Below are 23,959 nucleotides of genomic sequence, written 5' to 3'. Positions count from 1 at the left end.
TAGGGGAGCTCTATGTTTAGTCTTTTGAGGAACTGCCATACTGCTTTCCATAGTGGTTGAACGAGTTTGCACTCCCACCAACAGTGTAGTAGTGATCCCTCCTGACCACATCCCCTCCAGCATCTGTTGTTACTAGATTTCTTGATCATGGCCATTCTAACTGGAGTGAGGTGGAATCTTAGAGTTGTTTTGGTTTGCATTTCTTTTATGGCTAGAGATGTTGAGGATTTCTTCATGTGTCTCTAGGCCATTCTTTACTTTTTTTTTTTTTGACACCCAGTTACTCAGCACCTTAACTTTCAAGATAATCCTTTCTGCATTAGTTGCTTCATTGGGGATGACTTGACTCTATATGTGGTTCTGTTTTTCAGTTTTCTATTTTATTCCATTGACCTTGCGTCTGTTCTTTCATCAAAAGCATCCTGGAGTGGTTGTGAACACTGATAATGCCAGCTCACTAACTTTGTACTTTATGGATACTGACTGATTCTAAAGTTTATATAAAGTATGTTACTGTAATTTTGGTTGAGGGCTATGGGATCATCTGCATATTAATCATGCACATAGATAATATACCTAAGAATTACATTTTTGTTCTACATGATATTGTGCTTTTAATTCCAAATTCTAATCTAGCGTTTTCATACATACATTTGACTTACTGTATTTATCTTATATCTTGCAACCTTGCTAAATTTTCTTATTTGTAGATGTTGGAAGCAGTTTGATTTTATTTTTCTTTTTACGATTGAATTCAAGAGCCTACATAATTATCAGTTATTCTACTCTTTTCCCTTTATCTTAAGCATATATAATTACCCCTCTTTTCATACCTGTCTTGTTTTTCTTTCCCATTGTTATTTTGACACATATGTGCTTTTCGTGGTATACATGTGTTGGATTAAAAACTTACCCATACAAGGTTGACCTCAACTGCTCCCCTTTCTAGGAATCCTTCCCCACTTTCATCCCAAACCAGCTTCATTCCACCTGACCTCCCACAGCCCTTTCATGTTGAGATCAGGACACTGCTTACTTTGTGCATAAGGCTGTTTATGAATTCATTGTCTCTGAACATACTGAGTCAAGTCTCCAAACTTGGCATGAGGTTACTTTGGAGGAGTTACCCAGTAATGCTTACTGCCCCTTTTTTTGTTTTGTTTTCTATTTGTTCAAGTCCTTATTCATTCTTATCTACATACTTGTCCCTCTTTCCCAAGTCTCTGAACATAGTCTAAGGCATAAGAGATCCTGAAGCACTCTGAGCATCCTGAGGTAGGTCAGTGAAAAGGAGAGAGGGCTTAATGGGTGAATAGATTTTTGTAATTAACTTTATAATCCTGATGTTCCTATGTATTGAGTAGTGAGATTGGGCTCCAAGTCCCAGAAAGCACTGATTCTTCTAGCTTAACCAGTAAGTGCATTTCTTTATTTCCTACAATTAGACATATAGAACAAAAATGGCTCCTAGGATGGTTCAGAAGTATCAAGAGCCTCTTCCTTACCTGGACACTGGTGGCTCACACCTGTAATCCTAGCTACCAAGAGGCTGAGATCTCAGGATCACAGTTCAAAGCTGAAAGTCCATGAGACTCTTATCTTCAATTAACCACTAGAAAACTGGACATGGAGCTGTCATTCAAAATGGTAGAGCACTAGACTTGAGCAAGAGAGTTTAGGGAGAGTACTCAGGCCCTAAATTCAAGCCCTGTAATAGACCAAAAAAGAAAAGAGAGAAGAAAAACGAAATAAGCCTGCTCCTTTTCTTTATTTTCTATCAACCTCAGCATGAGTGTCTTCTTGAACCACTCAAGGTTTCTACCACAGATCTAGGCAAAATATCCTGATTCAAGAATTCTTAGAAAAAAAATTCCTTTTCTTCCTTGGGCTTCCCTTTCTGTCCCTTTTCCCTCTTTTCTTTCTTTCTTTTTCTTTTTTTGAAGACAGGGTCCTATTGTAGGGCCTAGGCTGGCTAGAACTTGAGATTCTCCGCCTCCGAAGCTTGTAGGCATACCAGGCTTGCCTTCCTCTTTAACATGGAAGAACACTTTCCACTAACTATGTCTGTCATGTGACAGTCCTTGAGCCAGTTGCTGCTACAGTGACTCGGAGCATCAGGACTAAACCATCCAGCATCGCAGCTTCAGAGAGAGGACAGAGAAGTATTTACAGGAAACAAGCTCTTTTAATAATAAGGCTGAGATCTGAGGATCAAGGTTCAAAGCCAACCCAGGCACAAAAGGACCTGAGACTCTTTATCTCCAATTAACCTCTAGAAAATGGAAGCGGGGCTTGGCTCCAGAGTAGGATGGTACCCTTGAGTTGAAGAGCTCAGGGACAATACCCAGGCCTAGGGGTAAGGTGGTAGCCTTGAACTGAAGAGCTCAGGGACAGCGAGCAGGTCGAGTACAAGCCCCACGACCCACCAAAAATAAATAAAAGAATAAAGCTGAGGGGCTGGGAGTTTGGCCTAGTGGTTAAAGTGCTTGCCTAGCACGCATGAAGACCCGGGTTCAATTCCTCAGTACCACATATAGAAAAAAGCCGGAAGTGGTGCTGAGACTCAAGTGGTAGAGCTCTAGCCTTGAGAAAGTCCACAGACAGTGCTCAGGCCCTGAGCTCAAGCCCAGGACTGGCAAAAAAAAAAAGAAAAAAGAATAAAGCTGAGCATGGTGGCTCACACATGTAATCCTAACTGCTGAGGAGGCAGAGATCATGAGAATGAAGGTTCAAGATCCCTCTCAATAAAAGAAATCTGGGCATTGTAGCACGTGCCTGTCACCCCAACTATTTGGAAAGCCTAAATAGAAGGATTGTGAGGTTAAAAAACAAAGCCAAAAGGCTGGCAGTATTCTTCAACAGGCAAATCACCTGCCTAGCAAGCACAATACCATGAGTTCAAACCCTGAGACTCCCAATAAATGTGTAAATAAGGAGAATGCTTTAATACCTAATTTTAGGGGAGTTTAAGTCCTAGAGGGCCTGATAAAAGTAGAAGTGGATTCAAACCCAGCTCTTTCAGACTCCAAAATCTATCCAACTAGATCTAACAATCAGATGGCGATTCTAGAAAATGAAAGATCCCTCTTTGGGTCCATGCTTCAAAGGTCAGGCAATCTCCTGCCTTCCCAAACCCCACATTCAGCCAGACATTATGGCACTGTGAGACACGGGGGCTGTACATTCAGAACTAGTTTCAGATTGTTAGAGGAGGTTCAGGGATAAACATACTCAGATTCTGTGCTGAGAAAATTCAGTCATATCCCTTTGTCTTTCCCGAGTACAGATATTGGCAAGGGGGTTCTGCTGGGCCCTGCTCTGGCTTAATAGAAATGAAATCTCCAAAGCAGGCGGGCTGTTTTGGGAAAGTGGCCACTAATGGGGCCCCATGGGGCGGGGGCCAGGCCTGAACTGGGCAGTTTGCATATTCACTTTTACAAACAATTGGCTGAGAGTCAGCAGTTAATGGAATGGGAATGATGTTTCTGTACCAAATCGTTTCCTGAAAAAAACATTTCCAATTGCAAACATATCTCGGCCTTTCTTCTCGGGTTTGTTATGTCTCTGTAAGTGAATTAAAGAGGCAGGGCTGAGGGAAGGTTTCTGACTACAGATTTTTTTCATGTGAAAACAGTTTCTACAATGATCTACACTAGCAATATTCAGTCCCACCTTCAAGGAGTCCGGGCTGAGACTATTACTTTTCTAGTCACACTTCAGATAGGTTTAAATACCTCTGTGTTTACAATTTGGCTCTGGCTACACAAGGATCCTCAGACAAATACTTTTTCTTCCTTTACAGAATACAAACTGGAAGATGAGCATACACATACAGGGTCAGTTGAAAGCATAAATGTCCCATTGTCCCCCAAGTTGAAAACCATTCCATCCCATAAAAGGACATTATTAAATACTGCTTGTACACGTAACTTGTGCAGGTGAAGTCTTGCGATTTGGATTCTTTGTTCATCAAGTCATTTTTGAATGGGTATTACCAGGTATCAAGCACTTTTCTGAATACATATGCTAAATACACTTAATTTTCCTATTAACCCTAGGAGGTATGGCATTATTATTACCAGTTTCGTTTCACACATGAGAAAACTGACACAGGAAACTGCCTTTGACTGCGGCCACACAGCTAGAAAGCAGCAGCTCCTGGATTTGAATCTAGGCAATCTGGCTCCCAACCACTGCAATTGTTTGGCCTCTTGGGGATCTAACAATAAACAGAAGAGAGCATGTCAGTCCTTGCTTAGTCCAGTTGGTACAGGGTGGGCAGGAGTTGACATATTAATATGTAATATTTAATGTTTTATTTTCTGCATAACACTAGTAATAACAGGGAGGTCGTCAAGGGGTCTTGTAAGTCACTGTTATAAGTTGGCTCATTTTGAGTGTGCTGAGAAGCCACAATGAGAACAGGAAGAGGAATGATCCTATTTACATTTTATAGAATACTTTGGCTGCAATGTGGCAAGTAAGTGGGGAAAATGCAAGAACAGATAGTAGGCCAGTTAGGAGTTAGTTTTGATGGCCCAGGTGAAAGCTAACCTATGGTAGCTTGAACCAAGATGGTGCTGGGAGGTGAAGCCTGAAGAACTTGCCCATGTGCTAGATACACAGGGGAAAGGAAAGGGAGAACTTAACGGTGAGATTCATTGGATTTGGGCTTGAGCCAGTGTGTAAACAGAGGTATCATCTATTGAGGAGAACAGGGAAATCAGGGGTTTGTGTGTGTGCTGTTAGGGCAGGTATGAGGATGATGAAATCTCAGCACATTTCTTCCAGGTCTTAAGAGGCTCAACCTTGCATCAGTAGTTTTTTTCAGCCTGCCTCGTGCATGTACTTCAGTGCTTGTTGAAAAATAAAAGGTGTGCTTCTTTGTAAGAAAAATCTTATAAAAGAGAAAAAATAGTAGAGGAGACATAAGATTGTGGAAATCTAAAGAAGTAATTGTAGTCAAGATACAGGCCTGTAATCCTAGTTTCTCAAGAGGCTGCCATCCAAGGATGGCAGTTCAAAGCCAGCTGGGGCAGGAAAGCCCTTGAGACAGACCCATCTCTCCTGTTAACCACCCAGAAGTGGAACTTGGTCTCAAGGAATAGAGCCTTGCCCATGAGAGAAAAGGCTAAGGAATAGCACCCTGAGTTCAAGCTGGAAGGAGGGGGAGAGAAAAGAAAACAGAAGAAGGTGGGGGGAGGAAGCAGTTGTACTTGGCTAGAAAACAGATATGTTTTTTCTGCTATATTTTATGAAGGGAATTCTACCAACCAGTGTATGTGTGTGAATTTGGAGAGTCAAGCTGGTGACAGGTGATGTCCACAGGAATGTCAAGTGCCCCAGCTATGGGTCTTAAATACCAGCTTCCTAATATGGCTGTATCTCTTTAAGGTGGTGTCTGTTTTTCTGTCTTTGTTAGGCAGACTCATTCCCTAACGACTGCAACTATCAGTGAGTTTGCTGATGTGAAAGAACTCTTTGTAAGTGGCTGCCTTTTGCTTAAGAGTTCTTGCAAGTCTGTGCTGGCAATCAGAGGCCAGAGTCAATATTTTAAAAAAAAAGGAAAGATGGGCTGTTGCTTTTATTAAGGTTGATTGCAGCTGCCATATTAGCTCCTTAAGAACCTCTTGGTGACCAACGCCTTCAGAGAAAATGGTCCTTCTGTGCTTAATTGGCAAAAAGTAGGGAGATGGAAGTCACGGCTTTTAGGAGGGGTAATCCAAGGTCAGCACACAGCCAGTGCTGAGTGCATAGCTGGTTTGGTGGTTTAAAAAAACAAAAACAAAAAAACTTTAAACTAGCTTTGTGTATGGGGTTCAGTGCTTAGATGAGTCTCTAGTGGTGATTGATCCATTTTAATGTTTGAGGAAAATGGAATTATAGATTTCTAAGATTTGAAAAGTAGGAGCAACTTAAGTCCTCCGGTGAGACTTTTCATTTTCAGCTGAGGAAACTCCCTGGCCCACATTTCCTTAGAGCCAAAGGACACTATACCCACAGAAGAGGCCAGAAGTGAGCTAGCCCTCGCAGCTGATGGAGAGAGGATCCTGGGAAGACAATCTCAAGGAAGGCTACCCAAGAGAAAGGGGTTGAACCATGGATGGAGAGCCTCCCAATCTTTTGGCAGACCATAAGCAATGACTGGACACGCATAACAGTGAGCCTTCGGGGAGTGAGAGAGCGTCAGGAAGATGTCAGTGCCCATTTCACTCCTGTTTATTCCAAAATGATGCCTGAGAAGACGGGTCTGCGTTGGCAAAACCCTCCCTATTTCTTAGGGAAGTACGAGAGGTGACAGGAGGATGAGGTGAGATTAAGGGGACAATTAAGTCCTCTTAAGGAGCAGCCATGAATCGATCCACTGCAGGCTGAGTAACAGCTGTAATTTAACCTCCAAGGGGCTTTTTTTTCCCTACTATGTCAATATTGAACACATGTGTTACAGAGCTCCAACCTCCTGTCATCTGCCAATATGTGACCCAGCTCTTCTTTGTCTTTCAGTCTCGGAGCTCCAGGAGGAGGGAATGAATGCCATCAACCTGCCCCTCAGCCCCATCCCCTTTGAGCTGGACCCCGAGGACACAATGCTGGGTAATGCACTTCTCTGTTGACTGGCTCTGTGCCTTTGAGTGTAGCTATGTCACTCAATGCCTTTCCTTTTTTGTTGAATAGAGGAGAATGAAGTGCGGACAATGGTGGATCCAAACTCACGAAGTGACCCCAAACTTCAGGAGCTGATGAAGGTAAGAAAAGACTGGGAGGGGCTCCAGGAGCCACCAAGTGCCCGTAGACCACTATCTTATGCAGGTACCCTGTGAGCTGTGGAGAGAACAGGCAGTCTCAGCAGTCTCTGCCCTTGAGCAGCTCAGAGTTAAGTAGATGAGCGTCCATACCCAACGATTGGTGTTAGTTCTAAGTTCACAGGGGCCAGCATCTCTCACATTCACAGTCTTCCACCACTTTTCTCAAGATCCCTCAAAAGCACACTCAGATACAAGAAATAGTGTCACTCCCATTTTCCAGGTGAGAAAAGGTCAAGTGGTTTATTAGTGGTTAGGGGTAGAAAAGAGGAAATTACATGAGATTCTCAAATCATCACCCTTCCAAAACTTCTTGTCCCTGGTCAATGCCTTCATCTTCAGCCTCACCAAGGTACATGTAATAGAAAAGGCAAGTCAGTCATTCAAAATGTAACCTATCTAGATCATTTTCTTGCTCAGAATCTGGCCGTCATTTCCTGTCAGCTGTAGAGTGAAGCCCACATACCTGGGGATTTTATATGGAGTCTGGTATAGTTTATTCTTCTAAATCAGATCCTCTCTTGTCTGATGATCACTAACTAGTCTATGCTTGTTTCCAGTACTCTGCCTCTAGGCTTTTACTCATGCTGTGCTATCCACCTAGAATTTCTCTAGCTACTCTTCAAAGAAGAGCCAAAGTTCAGTTCCTGCGGGAAGCCTTCCCTCAACAGCAGTGCTAAACAGCCTCTGTGTGCAGCAGTAGCCTCTGGTCATTGGTTTTGCCATCCACTTATTTCTCCTTCACTAAATAATGATCTGCTTGGGATTAGAGACTACCTCTTTTCTCATCATTATGTCCCTAGGATATCAATATGGTAGATATTTCATAAACCTGCTATGTTGACATATTAAAATTAGACTCTTGCTATCCCTCTGGTCAAAGCACCTAGTACTTTGTAAAGTAGAAAAAGCCACTTGATATCTGGGCCATGTCATGTGGGACTGAGGGCCATCTTCCCCAAGGAGATGTTATAAATGTCACTTGGGTCTGTTTCTTCCTTTAGTTCCTATGTAGGCTGTATTGTAGAGTCCAAAGAACTCACAGGAAGAAGGATGCAGGGACCATGCAACCTTACATCCTGAGCTCCACAGTTGCAGGAGGCTGGGCTATGGATGTTGAGTGTTTGGCCCTTTCTTGATTCTATCTGTACTGCCCAGGAGGCCCCAGAGCCCTTACCTTGCTATGCCAGGAGGTGGGAAGCTGTTGGGCTGAGGTTCTGCCTCTCCAGGGGTGCTGGTCCTATTCTGACAAGGATGCTAGGGAGGGTCTCATTCTCTGCTAGTCCAGTCAACCATGCTGAAATGGGCTGTGCTGTTGTTAACTGCTCAGGAGATCTCAGAGGAAATCTGGTCAGAGTAGGGTCTGCATGGGACAGGTTTCAGCAATACTCGCCCAGCCCCACACTCAGGCCTAGTTTTTAAGAGAGGAAGATGGGAGGTATACATTGCTGAGGGCAGGCCTGAAGTCTAGCACGCTATCTAAAGACACAGCCTTTTTCTCTGCAGGGTATCTCTCCCCTCCAGGGAAGGGCTGAACTTTTTAGATCTAAGCTGCTTTGGCCACCTTGAAATAAATGCTCACCTTCCTAGTTAGACTCCCCCCACCCCAACTCTTTTGCAGAGACTCTTCAAACACAAGCCTTTCTGGAATCTTCCACTTATTCCTCCTGCATGCTTTCATCCTGGGTGGGGCCCTCTTCACTCTCCTGTAGCATATGGACTCTCCATATGGAACCCTTTATGTTATAATCCTTTAATTGACTAGATTTATGCCCCCACAAGCTTCTCTTAAGACAGTCTAGGTCTTACTGTTCATTGGATACAGGACATGCCTGAGACCTCATAGGCATTCAGTAATTACCATCATCCTCCCCTTAAAACAGAACAGCATGCAGTGATGCTTCCCATCCCCAGCCCCACTGTCAGGTCTTAGAGCAAGGGAACTGTTCGGTGTCTAGACTGCCATCAGTGTGGGGGAGTACTGTTCACATACCTGTGTACAGTAACCAAAACTCATTGTTTATATCGATTAATACCTATATATCAAGTCTTAAGTATGTATATACATATATACTTATGTGTGTGTCAGTTTATCACAGAGATAGAATTATGATAAATGAAAGAACAGCTAAAAATGAAGGGCAGTATGTGTTTCTTTCCTTACCTGAACAGCGTTGCTGATTGGAGATACCACATCCTTGAGAGGCACCTATCAGTGCCTGACAGCTGAGACACAGGAGAGGGGACTACTGTTTCTGAAGGGTGCAGAGAGAAGAGCATGGCTTTAGACTGAACTGACCAACAATGCACTGCCATCTCTAGCCGAGGAGCTCTGTAACCCTGGGTGGTTTCCTTCCTTTCTGACCATGTAGATGAGAGTAACCACCTGGCCACATGCCTCAAGGGACAGTGCTTTGTATATTAAGATCTGCCTTTGAGTTTTTGGTTTTTTGTCACAGGTAATTCTTTTCCCCACTTAACCTAGCAGAGAGGTACTGCTATCTTCCATTTTATTTATTTTGCCAGTTCTGGGGCTTGAACTCAGGGCCTGGGCACTGTCCTTGAGCTTTCTCAAGGCTAGGACACATTCTCAGCTCCGATCTTCCATTTAGAGAACCAGGCACTCTTGAGGAGAAGACCAGCTTACCTTAGATTCATAGGCCATGGAGATGCACGTGTGCACACGCAAGTTCCTAGGTGACAGGGTACATACACACATAGGTCACAACAAAATAGACATATATATTTGGGTATGTATGTGGGCTTGGGTTCCTCTAATACCCAGAAATAACAGTTGGACATAAAAGGAGTGGGTACAACTGAGATTTCAACCCATTTCCATAAGTCTGGAGTCCACACACTTGCTGGACAAGACGCCCACCCACAGTGCTATTACCTTCAGGGAAGGAAGGCCTGGGAGATAGCAGGGAAGCAGGGACACTGTGCTTCCAGCAGTGGATAACTCTCCTGGGAAAATGCACAGAGTCCTTGGGGGTTGGCTCACATCTACACTCTGTACACCAGTCCTGTACTCAAACTTCTCATTTTAAAAGCAGCAGTCTATTTAGGTTTTAATTATTGAAGATAAGACAGCTGGTCTCCAAGAAATATCTCACAACTCATGCTCATCCCTCTTTTTCCCCAAAGGTGCTCATTGACTGGATTAATGACGTGTTGGTTGGAGAAAGAATCATTGTGAAAGACCTGGCCGAAGATTTGTATGATGGACAAGTCCTGCAGAAGCTCTTTGGTAAGAGGAGCCTTGGTGGTAGCAGTGGTGATGGCTTGGTCCTAGCTAAGAGATGGGCTTGGCTAGCAGTGAAGACTGCTGGTAGCCTCTGGAATGTAAAATGAATCTGACCAGATGGGCCTCAGCTTACTTGGAAGTCCAGGTTTGTCTGCGAAGTAAATGAAAACTCCATTGTATACATAGAGAACACACTCACCCTGTCCAGAAAATCATGCACTTGTGGCCTTTTTAGATGTATTTACATATCTAGGAAATTTGATGTGTTCCCTGTGGGATCTGTGAGTCCATATGTATTCTCCTTTGTCGTTTTTGAAAGTATACATGTCAGGCGGAAGTTTGTGCATGCTAGGCAAGCACTCTACCACTCAGCCAAAGCCCCAAGTTTGATTCCTCAGTACCACATACATAGGAAGTGGTGCAGCTCTAGATTTGAGAAAGCCCAAGGACAGTGCTCAGGCCCTGAGGTCAAGCTTGAGACTGGCAAAAAAAGGTGTGTTCGCATATTTGTGTCCCTCTGATCTACAGACCTGACTGAATGTTCCTATCATCTCTATGGTGGGTGCATGCATACTGTTGTAGTATATGTCCTGTGTGGCATGAATGTGTTGCTGGGTGACTTGTAGACCTTTGCATATCCCTCTATGGGCTAGGTGCAGTATATGTCTATATACTATAGATGTGTTGCCTCTGTGAGGTGAGTATACACTTTGCCTTGCTTTGTAACTCTTCATGTGAAAAAAATCTAAGGATAGAGAATATGGGGCACTCTTAATGTAGACAGGACAACTTCAGCTCCAATGAATTGAGTTTCCTCTCCCTGCCCTCCTTTTCTCTCTAACCCAAAGTTTTAGCTTTCCAGTCTCACCTCCACCCGGGAGCACCAGGGACTGAATGTATCCTCTCTTCCAAAGGTATCTCTTTCGGGCTTCTCCACTTGTTTGTTAGTTAATCCTCCACGAACAGCAGTTATCAAGGCTCTGGTTTTTTTCTTTCTTCTCCCCTGGATCCATCTGCTTTGCCATTTTTAGTCAGACCTGCTCTTCTCTGAACTATTGAAAACATTTCCAAACTCTCATCTTTCCACCTCTTCTCAACTCATGCCAGTCATGACTGAAAACAACTTTCACTTCATTCCTGCCAGCCATCACCTAGGCCCCTTAGCACCACATCCACGACGTACCATTGTCCCACGCTCACACAGCTCAATATTACTTGTAAAGTTCTTAGAACCATTCCTGATGCCCAAAAGGAGATGCATCATTGCTAGATCATATTTGGCATGTATATTTATGCCCTGGTTCTTCCTTCTCCATGGCTGCCATTACTACTTATCATTTCAATCTCCTATGCCTCCCTTTTGTATCCCATACAATAGTCACATACAAAAGAGTTGATCCTCGGGGCTGGGAGTTTGGCCTAGTGGTAGAGTGCTTGCCTAGCATGCACGAAGACCAGGGTTCAATTCCTCAGTACCACATACATAGAAAAAAGGCAGAAGTGGTGGTGAGGCTCAAGAGGTAGAGAAAGCCTTGAGAAAGTCCAAGGAGAGTGCTCAGGCCTTGATCTCAAGACCTGGACTGCCAAAAAAAAAAACAAGAGTTGATCCTCTTCTCCATTTACCCCCCCATATATATCTGCAGGAATGGATATATATGTGTGTATAAATGCACACAATAAATATTATATATGTTTAGACATATATAATACACACATGTCATTTATAACTTAAGACATAGTAAGTTTCAGTCAAGACACATGCATTCAAAATATTGCCATAAATGTATATGAACCAGCCAGGCACTGGTGGCTTATACTTGTAATTCCCCAGAAAGCTGAAATGTAAGGACTATGGTTTGAAGCTTACCTAGGCAGGAAGGTCAGCAGGAATCCTATCTCCAGTTAACCACGAAAAAAGCCAGAAATGTGGCAGAGCACCAGCCACAATCCGAAAACCTAAAGGATAGCACTTAAACCCTGAGTTCACGGCACAGTACAGACACATGCACACAAGTATGTGAATCGTCAATAAATTCTGTCCTTACACTTGAGTTCCATGCCTAAGGTATCTCAACACGCAAATATGCTAAAATCTGAAAAGTATCTCAAACACTCCTGATCCCAAGCATTTTGAATAAGGGATATGTGACCTGAATAAATGCACATGCATTGATTTATATATGACTTTTATACAAGACTTATATTATATATGACTTTTATACAAGGCTTATATAAAACAAGTCTAAGACTTGTCTGTAGTTGTTCATCAGTACGCAGGGCCTTGTTAAAGTCAAGTGCCATGTCTTATTTATTTTTCCAGGCTTCTCCAGCACTGTCAGGTTGCCTAACACTTAATCAATGTATATTAAATGAATGAATGGCTAATATAAAATTTAGTAATTTCTAGGAAACTAAACTGATTTGGTACTCAAACATCAATATTAATGAGTATTAATATTTAAAGGCTGTAAACTCCAGCTGAATGCAGAAAGGAAATGAAAAGGCTTTTGGCCCATGTAGATGTGGAGAAGCCACAGGCCTCACTGAGAGTCTCTTCTAGTGGCTACAGCTGTTAGCCCCTCCAGCAGTTTCTAACCAAGCTCTGAAGCTGCTTGAAATGGTGGGACATGGCCATGAAGTAATAGAACGTGGTCATGGAGTAATCTTGCCTCCAGGAAAGGTTACCAAACAGCCCAGCATCACATCTGTGCACCCGCTAGTCAGGCACCACATCTGGTCAGATTAGCCTGTTTCAGAGTCGGTGTTTCTTGTTGAAGGGTGGTTCACTATAGAGATCATGCTGCTTCGGGATACTTCAGGTTTAAACCTCTATGTTAAGCTGGATATTTTGCATTCAGAACCTGCAGGCAGATGCAAAGATTCAATGGGCAACAAAAGGGATCAGTTCAGAAACTGAATTTTGAGTGACCCCTGTGATGTTGAGTTCTCCTCCGGACATTTTCTTATCTTCTTTCTTCCCAGCCCAATTTCTCAAAAGAGCACTTGGCATTCGTGTGCCTGCCTTACACTGTACAGCTTGCCCCCTTGCCAAGATCATCGATGCTGATTTAGACTTCTTCCTCTTCTGCTAGCATATGACAGAACATCTTGTCACAGCCAGGTAGTTTCTGTCCTCTCCTGGTTCTTGTCTACCTGCTGAGACTCACTTCTTCCTTCCTCTTTCTGCCATGGTTAGGTGTTCTCAGTCTCCATCCTGCCTTGTTCTTATTTCATGCCCACTTACTGGGTGACCACTTCCACCATTTTACCCATCATTTGTCATAAGCACTCCTGGGCCTCTTATTTCCAGATCAACATTCCGCTTGAAACTTATATTTAACTAGCTGCCAGACATGGCCATGACATGTCCCTGCCACCACTTCCCCCAAACTGAGCTACTACACTCCTCTTCCTCCTCAAATCCATTCTGTTTTCCATTTTGATGAATGTTTTTACCACTCAGAATCAGTTTTGGTTTTGTTTTTTTGCCGGTCCTGGGCTTAAGGGCCTGAGCACTGTCCTTGGATTTTTCTCAAGGCCAGAACTCTACCACTTGAGCCTTAGCACCACTTCTGGCTTTTTCTAAGTATGTGGTACCAAGGAATCAAACCCGGGTCTTCGTGCATGCCAGGCAAGCACTCTACCACTAGGCCAAACTCCCAGCCCTCAGAATCAGTTTTTTAAATAAGAAATGGAGGAGTTATTTTGGATAGCTCCTTCACCTTCATTCTTGCCCTTTTGTCAATCTAAAGTCCTGACAACTGCATTCCCTCAGTGCTACATCAAATCCAGCTCACTTTTCAGTTAGTGTGTGAAGCTCTTAGCAAAGTGCTTTGTGACCTAGGGAGGGTTAGCTCTAACCTCTACTCGCTGGCCCCACCTTTGGAGAAAGATCTCAGATTTTCCTTAATCCAGAATCCTTATCTGTGTCATACTGTCTCCTGCCTTGACAGAAGATCTTCATATTTCACTAATTCTCTTAATATTTTTTAAACTTTTGACTTTGAACTAATTTTAGGCTTAGAGTCGCAGAGGTTGGGCAAAGAATTTCTATATGCTCTTCACTCAGGTTCATCTCTTACCCAGCCATCTGACCAGTATCAAATCTTTTTAACAGTTTTTTTCTTTTATGCTGGGCTTGAACTCAGGTACTAAATGCTATCCTTGAGCTTTTCTGCTCAGGGCTTAATCACTTGGGCCACAGATTCTGGCTTTTTTTTGGGGGGTGGGCGCGATGGGAGAGGATATGCTTAATTGGAGATATGAGTCTCATATACGTTCAGCCCATTCTGGTTTTGAACTGTGGTCTCCAGCTTGCAGCCTCCTCAATAGCTAGGATTACAGGTGTGAGCCACTAGTGCCCGGGTCAACACTGACACTTTTGGAAAGCATTGGTCAGTTATTTGGCAGAACAGTGCTCAATTTGGATCTATTTTTTCACTATTACATTAACATTATATAATACGGGAAGGAATTCCAAAGAAATAATATGGCCTTCTCAGTACATTCTACCAGGCAGTATCTAATGATCTATAACTTACCACAGGTGATAAGGTATGTGATAATACATGTTTACAGTAAAGAAATTTGGCAGATACTACCTTAAAGTTACTCTTTTTTATATAATTTGGGAGGAGACACCCTAAGACTATGCAAACACTTCTTCTTAAACTTCTGTAGAGTTTAGCATCCTTATCTGGTAATGTGTATATGTTGTAGTTAGTGTGGTGGTCTAATAGTTTTCTGTTCCTGTTAACAAATGTAGAAGGAATAAGAGTTGTGCCACTCTCATTTACTTGTCACTCTTACTTGCTTTGGTTGCCTAATTGTACTTTGGGTTATAATCTAATGCTATCATTCATTTTTTGCTTTTAATGTTCATACACTTCTGTCTTTAGTCACTCAGGTGACTTATGGAAACTTATGTACACATGTTAGTTGTTGTTTGGGTTTTTTTGCCAGTCCTGGGGCTTGACCTCAGGACCTGGACACCATCCTTGGGCTTTCTTCAAGGGTAACTCTCTACCATTTGAGCCACAACACCACTTCTGGCTTTCTGTATGTATGTGGTACCGAGGAATCAAACCTGGGTCTTCGTGCATGCTAGGCAAGCACTCTACCTCTAGGTCAAACTTCCAGCCCCACATGTTAGTTCTTTTAACATTTCCCTTGTCATTTATATTAGTTATCTTTAGACTCATCTGATGTATCTGATGTTTTCCTTACTTTTATCCTGGAATCAACCACCTTCCTAAGAAGCCCTGCCTGTTTTTTTTTTCCAGAGAAAGGCATTTAAATATCTGACCATATTAATGAGTATTTTAACTTTAGTACAGATGTTTGACCACGTATTATTCCAACATAAAGTACAAGTCTCTTACCTTATAATATTCAGATGAATAAGGTATGAGCTGAAATTCAGCTTCTCCTGTACTGCACTTGTACACACTTCTTACCAAGTTGTTTGGTCTGGAGAATAGAAGGGATGGTATTTAAGAATAGTGGAGCCTCAGCATTAGAAGATGATGAGACTGGTCTAGGAGTCTCAGATAGTCCAGGACCTCTGTTGATGACATCATGGGGCAAAGATGCAGAACCTAAAAGAAGGCACAGATGTGGGGTGTGTTGTGGAAGTGAAATCCAGAACAGGCATCCATCATTCAGATGATAGACATCACTTAAAAGGACCCCATGCTCTCGTCAGGAACCCTGTGAGAAGCTGCAGAACTGGCTCATGGTTGTGTAGCCAGAGGCTCCTTTTTCTTTTTTTTAAGGTACCAAATTTGAAGGAATGATACAAAAGAAGTTAGGATGTTCTGGTACAACTTATAGAAAAGGTAATGGTAACCCCAACATGTATGCACTGTCTCTGTGACTAGAAGTCACTTATGACCTTGGGGGATCAGCCTAAGGCTTAGCTCTCATCACTGTCTCCCAGAGTGTGTGCCCATCAAAGAGACTCTGCCATGCCAGATTCAGGGGCTCCCATCTTGGGGAAGTTGGTGACATGGTCACCCAATTTTTTGATGGGTTCCACCTGCGCATTCACAGATCACACAAGTAGGGGTCAGGTAGCTGGATCTCCTGCAGAAAGATGCGGTCCCCAAGCTGCTTTGATGAAGTATTTGGCAAAGTTCTTCACAGCCACATCATCCTGGTTCAAGTAGAAAGACATGGACAGGTAGATGTAGGAGGTGTAGAGCCTTCCAGACCAGGTGGTAGTTCTGGCGCACCTCCAAGGGGGGATATAGTTGTCATGCAGTGGCTAGGAGAGACAAGGTAGCTGCATGGAGTGGCAGGTCGGAGGACACATCAGAGAGATGGCATGGGGTTGGCGGCTCCCAGTGGGCAAGGAGGATGGGGATCAAGCACTGGGTTCTGTTCAGGCACCGTTGAAGCAGGAAACTGTGGGGACTCTTGGCAAAGAACTTTTTTTAAATTTTTGTTATATAGGCGATATACAGAAGGGTTATTGTTATCCATGTCAGGTAATGAGCATGTTTCTTTTTGGACCGAGTGACCCCTTCCTTCACACTGTGCCAGTTTTTCCCTCCTGTCCTCACCCACAAGTTGAATAGTTCATTTTCAACAGTGTTTAGTGAGCGCCACTGGTGAGTACCACTGCTGTAATTTGTACACCCTTTGTCCCTCCATTTCTGTGCTCCCCTGACCCTTAAAATGAACAGATAAATGAACAAACAAAAGGAAAACAAATGCAGCAACAAAGGGGAGAAAAAAAAAACCCTTGGTTTCCATTTCCTGGAGTTCATTACGATAAACATGATTTTATATGATCAGAGGCACATAGGCATGGTGCGGAGGCTTTCTCCATAGCAGTGTTTGGAAAACACTCATCTCCATGCCCCCAGGTATTTCTGGTTGCTTCTCTGAGAACAGCTGTTCCCTCCTCTTTTCTGGCTGCCTAACCCTGTGGCCCCAATGCTGTCTGTGTTCTGCATCTTCCCACTTACCCTGGCCACAGGCCTTTGTGTAGGTTTTTCCCAAAGCAAATGCTAAAAGCGACAAGGATTGGTAGAAGAGAGTTTATGGAAGGCAGTTGTAGGAAGCACAGACAAACCAGCTAACAGTAGGCCTTAAAATCATCCCTCTCAGGACAGAAAAGCAAGGACATTTATTCTGGGGGGCCATGGTCCCGGGGTTGAATGTTACCTGTATAGAAAATAAAAACCTTCAGGTTGTCGTCCTATGATGGCAAAGGAGAGCAGTAGTGAGCCAGAGCCAGAAGAGAGGTTTGTCAGGGAGCCAGGAGCTAGCTGCAGGTGAATACAAAGGTGTAGACGGCCTCTGCTGGGGGGGAGGGGGCAGTGTTCCTCCTGACATGGGTCACCTCCTTAAGCTGTACATGTTGTCAGGGGCATCAGATGTTGGCCCCTGTCCTTGTGATGTCCACCCGAGCTTCTCACAGAATGAGCTTCAGCCCTTTCTGTACCTCAGAACAAGAGCTTCTCAAGCCCAGAACGAGAAGACAGTGCCTCCCCACTCCATGCCTGGAGTTTTTCTTTCCCCAGGATTACCTGCCTCTGAGGTGGATGATAAGGGCCAGAGTGTGTTTTCCCAGTAGCTCCTTGTATTTCCCCTTGGCACCTACAAGAAGGCGACAGACTTGTCCAAGGTGGATGCACATTTCCCCACACCTCAGTTATGCAGCCAAATCCATGGCACCTTGTTCTGTTTGTATCACTAACACCTAGGCAATAGACAGCGTGAGGGAGACAGGAGATAAGTGATTTCAGGAAAATGTCCACACAGCAGGATTAATCAGTTACTTGAACACGAGCCAGGGCCTGTTCTTTACGGAGGGTTCTGCACTGGAGATGGCTATGTGCATCTTTCATCTGACTGATCTTTATCTTTAGCTGTGTGCATACTCTGGGAACAGAGAGCGCCTGTTTTGAGAGATAAGAGCCCTAAGGTTACAGAGTTCTTCCTGTGACTGAAAAAGGACACTTTTTTAGGCGGGAGACAAAAAGGGCCTATAAGGCATAAACTTTCTATAGGATAGACTTTTTTGTTGACACTGTGCTTGAATTCAGGGCCTAGATGCTGGGATTCTGCTGTTAAGAGTCAAAGCTCCACTTCTGGGCTTTTGGTGGTTAATAGAAATAAGAATTTCATGGACTTTCTTGCCCAGGCTGGTTTTGAACTGCAATCTTTACATCTTAGTATGCCATAACCCTAGCTACTCAGGAAGTTATGTGTATACATATATACATGCGTTTTTGCATTTGATTTTCTTTCCCATGATACATCTTACTGAATAACTGATTTTATGCTGATCTTACCACACACAAATAATACTTCACGCATACAGCAAACTAGAGTTTAGGGATGAAGTATGAATGTAGCATTAACGTCGTCTGTCTTCATAGCTCACAACCTGGTAATGCAGAGGGCTGTGACATAACAAATGGGAGTTTGGAAAAGGCTTTGTGAAAGGAAGGCATTTGATTGGAGCTTGTGAAAAGAGCAAAATGTCAATGAAACGAGGAAGGAGAAAAGCATCTAGCTAGCACAAGAGAGTTGCTGGCAATTACTGCTGAGTGTGATGGAGGAAGAATGCTGTAGAGACAATGATCAAGTACATGGGTACCCATAGGGATTGGTTGAGTGGGATGTGTGGCTGATAGAGAAACTAGCTCATGGGTCCTCGGTTCTGACCCTGTCTTCCTATAGCAGGAATTACAGCTATTCCAAAAAATGGCCAATTTCAGCTTTGTTATACAGTATAGTTCAATGGTAGAGTAGTTGCCTAGCATGCCCACAGCCCTAGGTTTAATCCTCAGCCTCACCAAAGAGACAAAGGAGGAAAAAAAAGATCAGCGTAGGACTACAGCAGGGAATGTAGATTCTCATTGTCCAGGGCTGAAATTAGTGAGGGGAAAAGGATAAGGAAGGAAGATAATAGCAGTATTGGATTATAACTCCAAGTCTAAAATAAATAAATACACTGAAGTCTAAGTTGATGTGAACCAACGACCAAAAAATAAATCGAAACATTCTAAATAATTTATGTAAACATGACTCCTTCACGGAGAGGGAAGGTAACTTTATACCTTTTGGTGAGCTGAAGTTAGTGACTGGCTTTCAATGATTGGGGTAGGGAGTAGGGCATTAGGAAAGAGTATGACAGAAGGGCACTTTAACTCTGGCCTATAACCCTAGTCTACTCCTGGGGAAAACACAGGTACAACTCAATGATCCTTACAACTATCACAAGCAACAAGGAAAGTCTGAAAGCTATCACAGAACAGAGTATCCTAAAGAATAAAAGAATAGATTTGGCATCCAGGACAGTTTCCAAGAACCCAAAAGGAACATGGGGAAAAACTAGAAAGACCATGGGATTAACATTGTGTGACAAGTATGTCACTGGAGGGAAGCCTGAGTTTAGGGTACATCTGTACTGTCTTTGCAACTATTCTGTATATCTAAAAACCATTCAAAATGAACATGTTTGTTGAAAATAAAAATGCGCCCTACCTTATTTTAAAAATTTAAAAGCTTGGACGAATTGCTTTAGACTGTGTTGGGCAATGGACTTCTGAGTGACATGTCCTGGTCAGAAGTGGTACTATGGGACAAAATCGTAGGAACACAGGAGGGCAGTTTAGAGACAAGGAATATGGGAAGTGTCTTGAGAGGGAGGAAGGGAGAAAGGCGTTGAGTGGGGCAGCAGCATTTTGAAGAGTTTGGTCACATTGGCTTACATCTTAGTATGCCGTAACCCTAGGGACTCGGGAAGGTAAGTAGCTTCCCATGCCCAAAAGCACTTGGACTGCCATAGCTGCTGTGCTACAATTAAGACAGGAATGGAGAAAGTCAGGAGATCCAAATTCTAGTTCTAGCACATATCTCTGCAGCTCTAACCGTTCTGTAAGATCAGAAAGCTAATCTATAAAACCTCTCTGGCTGAGCCGGCCAGTAGAACTACCACCAGCCACATGCAGACACTGAAAAGAATTAAAATGAAATCTCCATTTCTTCAATCTCACTGGCTGCATTTCAAATTCTCCCAGATGTGGCTAGGGGCTACCATACTGGGTAGTGGATCCACAATAGTGCCATTATAGTTGAAAGCTCTGTTGGACAGTGTTGCACTTGGTCTTCCTGCTATTATTGACCGATTCTGATCATTGTAAAAGATGACGCATGCTGCTGTTTTTAAACCAGAAGACGCATTATCTCAATTCTGAAAAACTCAATTAAAACTACTGATAAAAAGAGGAATAAGAAAATAGTCTGGGCACCATTGACTTATGCCCGTAATTGTAGCTACGTGGGAGGAAGCTGGGAAGGGGAGGGTTGTGACTCAAAGCCAGCTGGAATACAGAAGTTTGCCAGACACCTCAACTGATGCTGGGCACAGCGGTGTGCACCTGTCATCCTCAGTGGGAGGCTGAGGTTAGGAGAATTGTGTTCCAGGTCAGCTACAGCAGAAGTTCACAAGACTCCACAGAAGCTTGCATGCACCTGTCATCCATTTCAGCTAAGACAGGAAGTCTTAAAATAGGAGGATCATAGTCCAAGTGCATATGTGGGCAGGAAGCAATATACTATCCTAAGAAAATAGCACAAACCTAAAGGCATGGTTCAGTGAGAGGACACCTACCTGGTAAGCATGAGGCTCTGAATTCCAACCATAGTTTTGCCATAGATGATTGATAGATTCACTTGTCATGATAAGTAAAAAAGATATGTTACAGAACCATGCATATGGTATGATACTGTATGTACAGAAACACACCTGATGCTTGTGTATACAGGTACAGAATATCTGTAGTAATGAGTTGATCCTGTAGGAGTCTAAGGAACTTTGGGCTGCATGGAAAAATTCAAGCTGTGAAAACCATAAAAAGTGTTTGAGTACATGGAGAGAAAAACTGAAATAGATGTGAAATAATACTCGATACATTCAGTAACCATCCCAATTAAAACAGGAGGAAAAGGAAAGTGCTAAATACAATAACAGTGAAGACATAAAAAATTGTGGAATATCAAAGACATATTAAGAATAAGATAAAAAATGGATGTTATCATTATGAGTTCTAGTTACAAAAACAGATTTCTGTTTCCAGTATTATTGGTGACTAGAAGCTCAGACACCTCTTCACAATATACCACAGTTAGCAAATCTTATTTAAAAAAAAAATAGGACTTGAACTCAAGCCTTCTTCTCTTGCTCATATTTTTCCTCTCATTCCTGGCACTCTCTCGCTTAACCCATGCCTCTAGTTCCATGCTTACAAAATCTGGATAAGCCTTTATAAACATAGTTTTGTTTGGTATAGCTCCACAAGTATGAAAGGGAAGGAAAATCTTCTGATCCAAAAACAGCAAGGAAATGTGAATCTAGTTGGATACATGCTAATTCCTACTGGCTTATGACCTCAAGTTTCAGGGATTATTCATACAGGGTCAGAAAACAAAATATAAGTAGAGTCTGTGTGGGAGAAAAAAGAGATTGGATCAAAGACCAGTCTTTGAAGGACAGTACTTCCACCAGTAACCTAGGAAGTCTTTTCTTGCACAGAAACAATAAGGGTGAATCTCTCTTCACCTTAAATGTACATGTACAGGAAGAAAAAAAATGTGTCTCTGGTGATTCCTTATCAAAGCCAGAAATTTAGTTAAAAGTTGTCTCTGGATACTACTATTCTGAGATAAAAGGAAACAAATTTCTGTCCTTTAAAGACAAATACAGGGGCTGGGAGTTTGGCCTAGTGGTTAAAGTGCTTACCTAGCATGCACAAAGACTCAGGTTCGATTCCTTGGTACCACATACATACAAAAAAAAAACCGGAAGTGCTGCTGAGGCTCAAGTGGTAGAGGTCTAGCCTTGAGAAAGTCCAAGGACAGTGCTCAGGCCCTGACCCCAAGCCCAGGACTGGCAAAAAAAAAAAATACAAATACATTCTAAACCTAAACAATAAATTATGTCCATAAACTTAAATTGAGTAATCAAAAAAAATATGAGCAGGGTAGAGAGTTTGGCCTAGTGGCCTAGCATGCACAAAGACCTGGGTTCAATTCCTTGGTACCACATACATAGAAAAAAGCTTGAATACAAAGACATGTGAAAGGGTATCAATGTATGTGAATTAATGCACCTTCTATCTGGCAAGTATCATGTAACCCTTTTACTAATTACAATTAAAAAAATGCAAAAAAAAAAAAAAAGCTTGAAGTGGTGCTGTGGCTCAAGTGGTAAAGTGCTAGCCTTGAGAAGTACAAAGACAATGCCTAGGCCCTGAATTCAAGCCCCAGAATTGGCACAAAAAACAAACAACAACAACAAAAAACACATGAGCCTTATGTAACCATGAAGATTGTCAAGAGAAACAAACTATAGATAAATAGCACAGATGCTGTAAGTATCAAACTTTTTTTTTTTGGTACAAAGTTCTGGGGCTTGAACTCAGGACCTGCCCACTATCCCTGGGATTGCTTGCTCAAGCCTAGCACTCTGTTCTCCAGTTAACCCCCCAAAAGCCAGAAATGGAGCTGTGACTCAAGTGACAGAGTCTCACAAACTTTTCTGCCCAGACTGGCTTCACACCATTGTACTCAGATCACAACCTCTGGAATAGCTGGGATTACAGGTGTCAGCTGCTGGAGTCCCATCTAAAATCTCATTGCATAAAAAGAGAAAGACCTCCCTCGGTGTGTACTTATGTGTGTTAATAAAGATTACTTTGAAATATATTTTCCTTATCAATCCTTTCAATACCCACGTCTAAAATAAAACATCAAGCAAGAAGATAAGCTCAAAACAAATTGACAAAAATGGAAAAAGGAACTCAGAATTGCACTCTCAAAAATCATTGTACTGCAGAAGAAATAGAGCAAAGCCATAAAAAACCTTTTTCCCCCTAAATAAGCAATGCCAGATGCTAAAAACCAGAGGGAAGATAGTTTTAGAAAGAATGCATTACAATTTTAGTTTCATCAACTTGTTAAAAAAAATACTGGTACAAATAGAAAAACAGTGAGTACTGCTTTTTTTTTTTTTTGGAAAAAATGTAAAAAAAAAAAATCAAGGAAACTGAATTTCTCTATGCTTGTCACACATTTGACACCAAATACACATCAGGTTGTTTTTTTCTACACCAAATCATTTTCCAATTTTTTTACACAGTCCTCTGCAAGGACTGGCAGAGGGGCCCTGAGCCACCAGACCCTTCCTAGGTGAATCACCCTCCAGCATTTTCATGCGTTCACTAACATAGAAGTTCTCTGAAACTCTTCGGTTAGTTCTTGTTTTGTCTTGCTTTCTTAGACTAAAACTATATCTGCCTTTACCCAACAAAAATGAGCCATTAACATTAAACACAATTTGTCTTACGTGCAGAAACATTGTTTTACATTCATTTCTATACTACCAGGCAAAAGGACAATGGAAAGTGAGAGCAATAAAGAGGGCAGTGGGGAAATGAAAGGTGGAGTGTACCTGTCCAAATGCTAAGGCCTACAAAGTTTTCAAAGTGAACAAGATGGATGTAAGGCTATTTTTTCCATTCTGATCTCTCTTGGTGCTGCTGAAAGATGATTCACTAAATTAAGAGTTCTGTGAAAATAGGCCAAAGCATGAATGGCTAAAGATTTTTATTTTCTCTTTTATGAAGTCTTGGTTACCTGGATGTCAATGATTAAATCATTGATTGACCCTTGGAGAGTAACTCAACTTCTAGCTCCTCTCCCTGTCTATAGTTTGGAGTTGATTCCCTTGGCAGCCCTTATCACTTTAGAGCTCTTTCAAGAATTGGACACAAAAAGCCCCAAAAGATGTTCTTATCACCCTATCATTAAGGAAGTTATAAGAATTTTAGAACCCTTGTGCCAGGAAGGGGGTTAGAAAAGTCAAATTATAATTATTTCCCACCATTTTTTC

At 42.5% G+C, this 23,959-nt stretch overlaps 1 protein-coding gene across 1 annotated transcript in view; it reads left to right on the top strand.

The window, feature by feature from the left end:
- The window catches only part of Parva (parvin alpha), a 137,104-nt gene that overhangs the window by 84,693 nt on the left and 28,452 nt on the right, over positions 1 to 23,959 (top strand). The window contains exons 2-4 of the mRNA XM_090348138.1: positions 6,505 to 6,594; positions 6,676 to 6,746; positions 9,951 to 10,053. Of these exons, the coding sequence (XP_090204264.1) occupies positions 6,505 to 6,594; positions 6,676 to 6,746; positions 9,951 to 10,053 (264 nt within the window). The remainder of the gene's footprint in view (positions 1 to 6,504; positions 6,595 to 6,675; positions 6,747 to 9,950; positions 10,054 to 23,959) is intronic.

Source organism: Megascapheus bottae, chromosome 16, assembly GCF_031878675.1.
Source record: "Megascapheus bottae isolate mThoBot1 chromosome 16, mThoBot2.hap1, whole genome shotgun sequence".
In the NCBI taxonomy this organism is placed as follows: Eukaryota; Metazoa; Chordata; class Mammalia; order Rodentia; family Geomyidae; genus Megascapheus; species Megascapheus bottae.
Note: the sequence above shows the minus strand (reverse complement) of the source record. Positions and strands in the feature narration are given on the sequence as shown.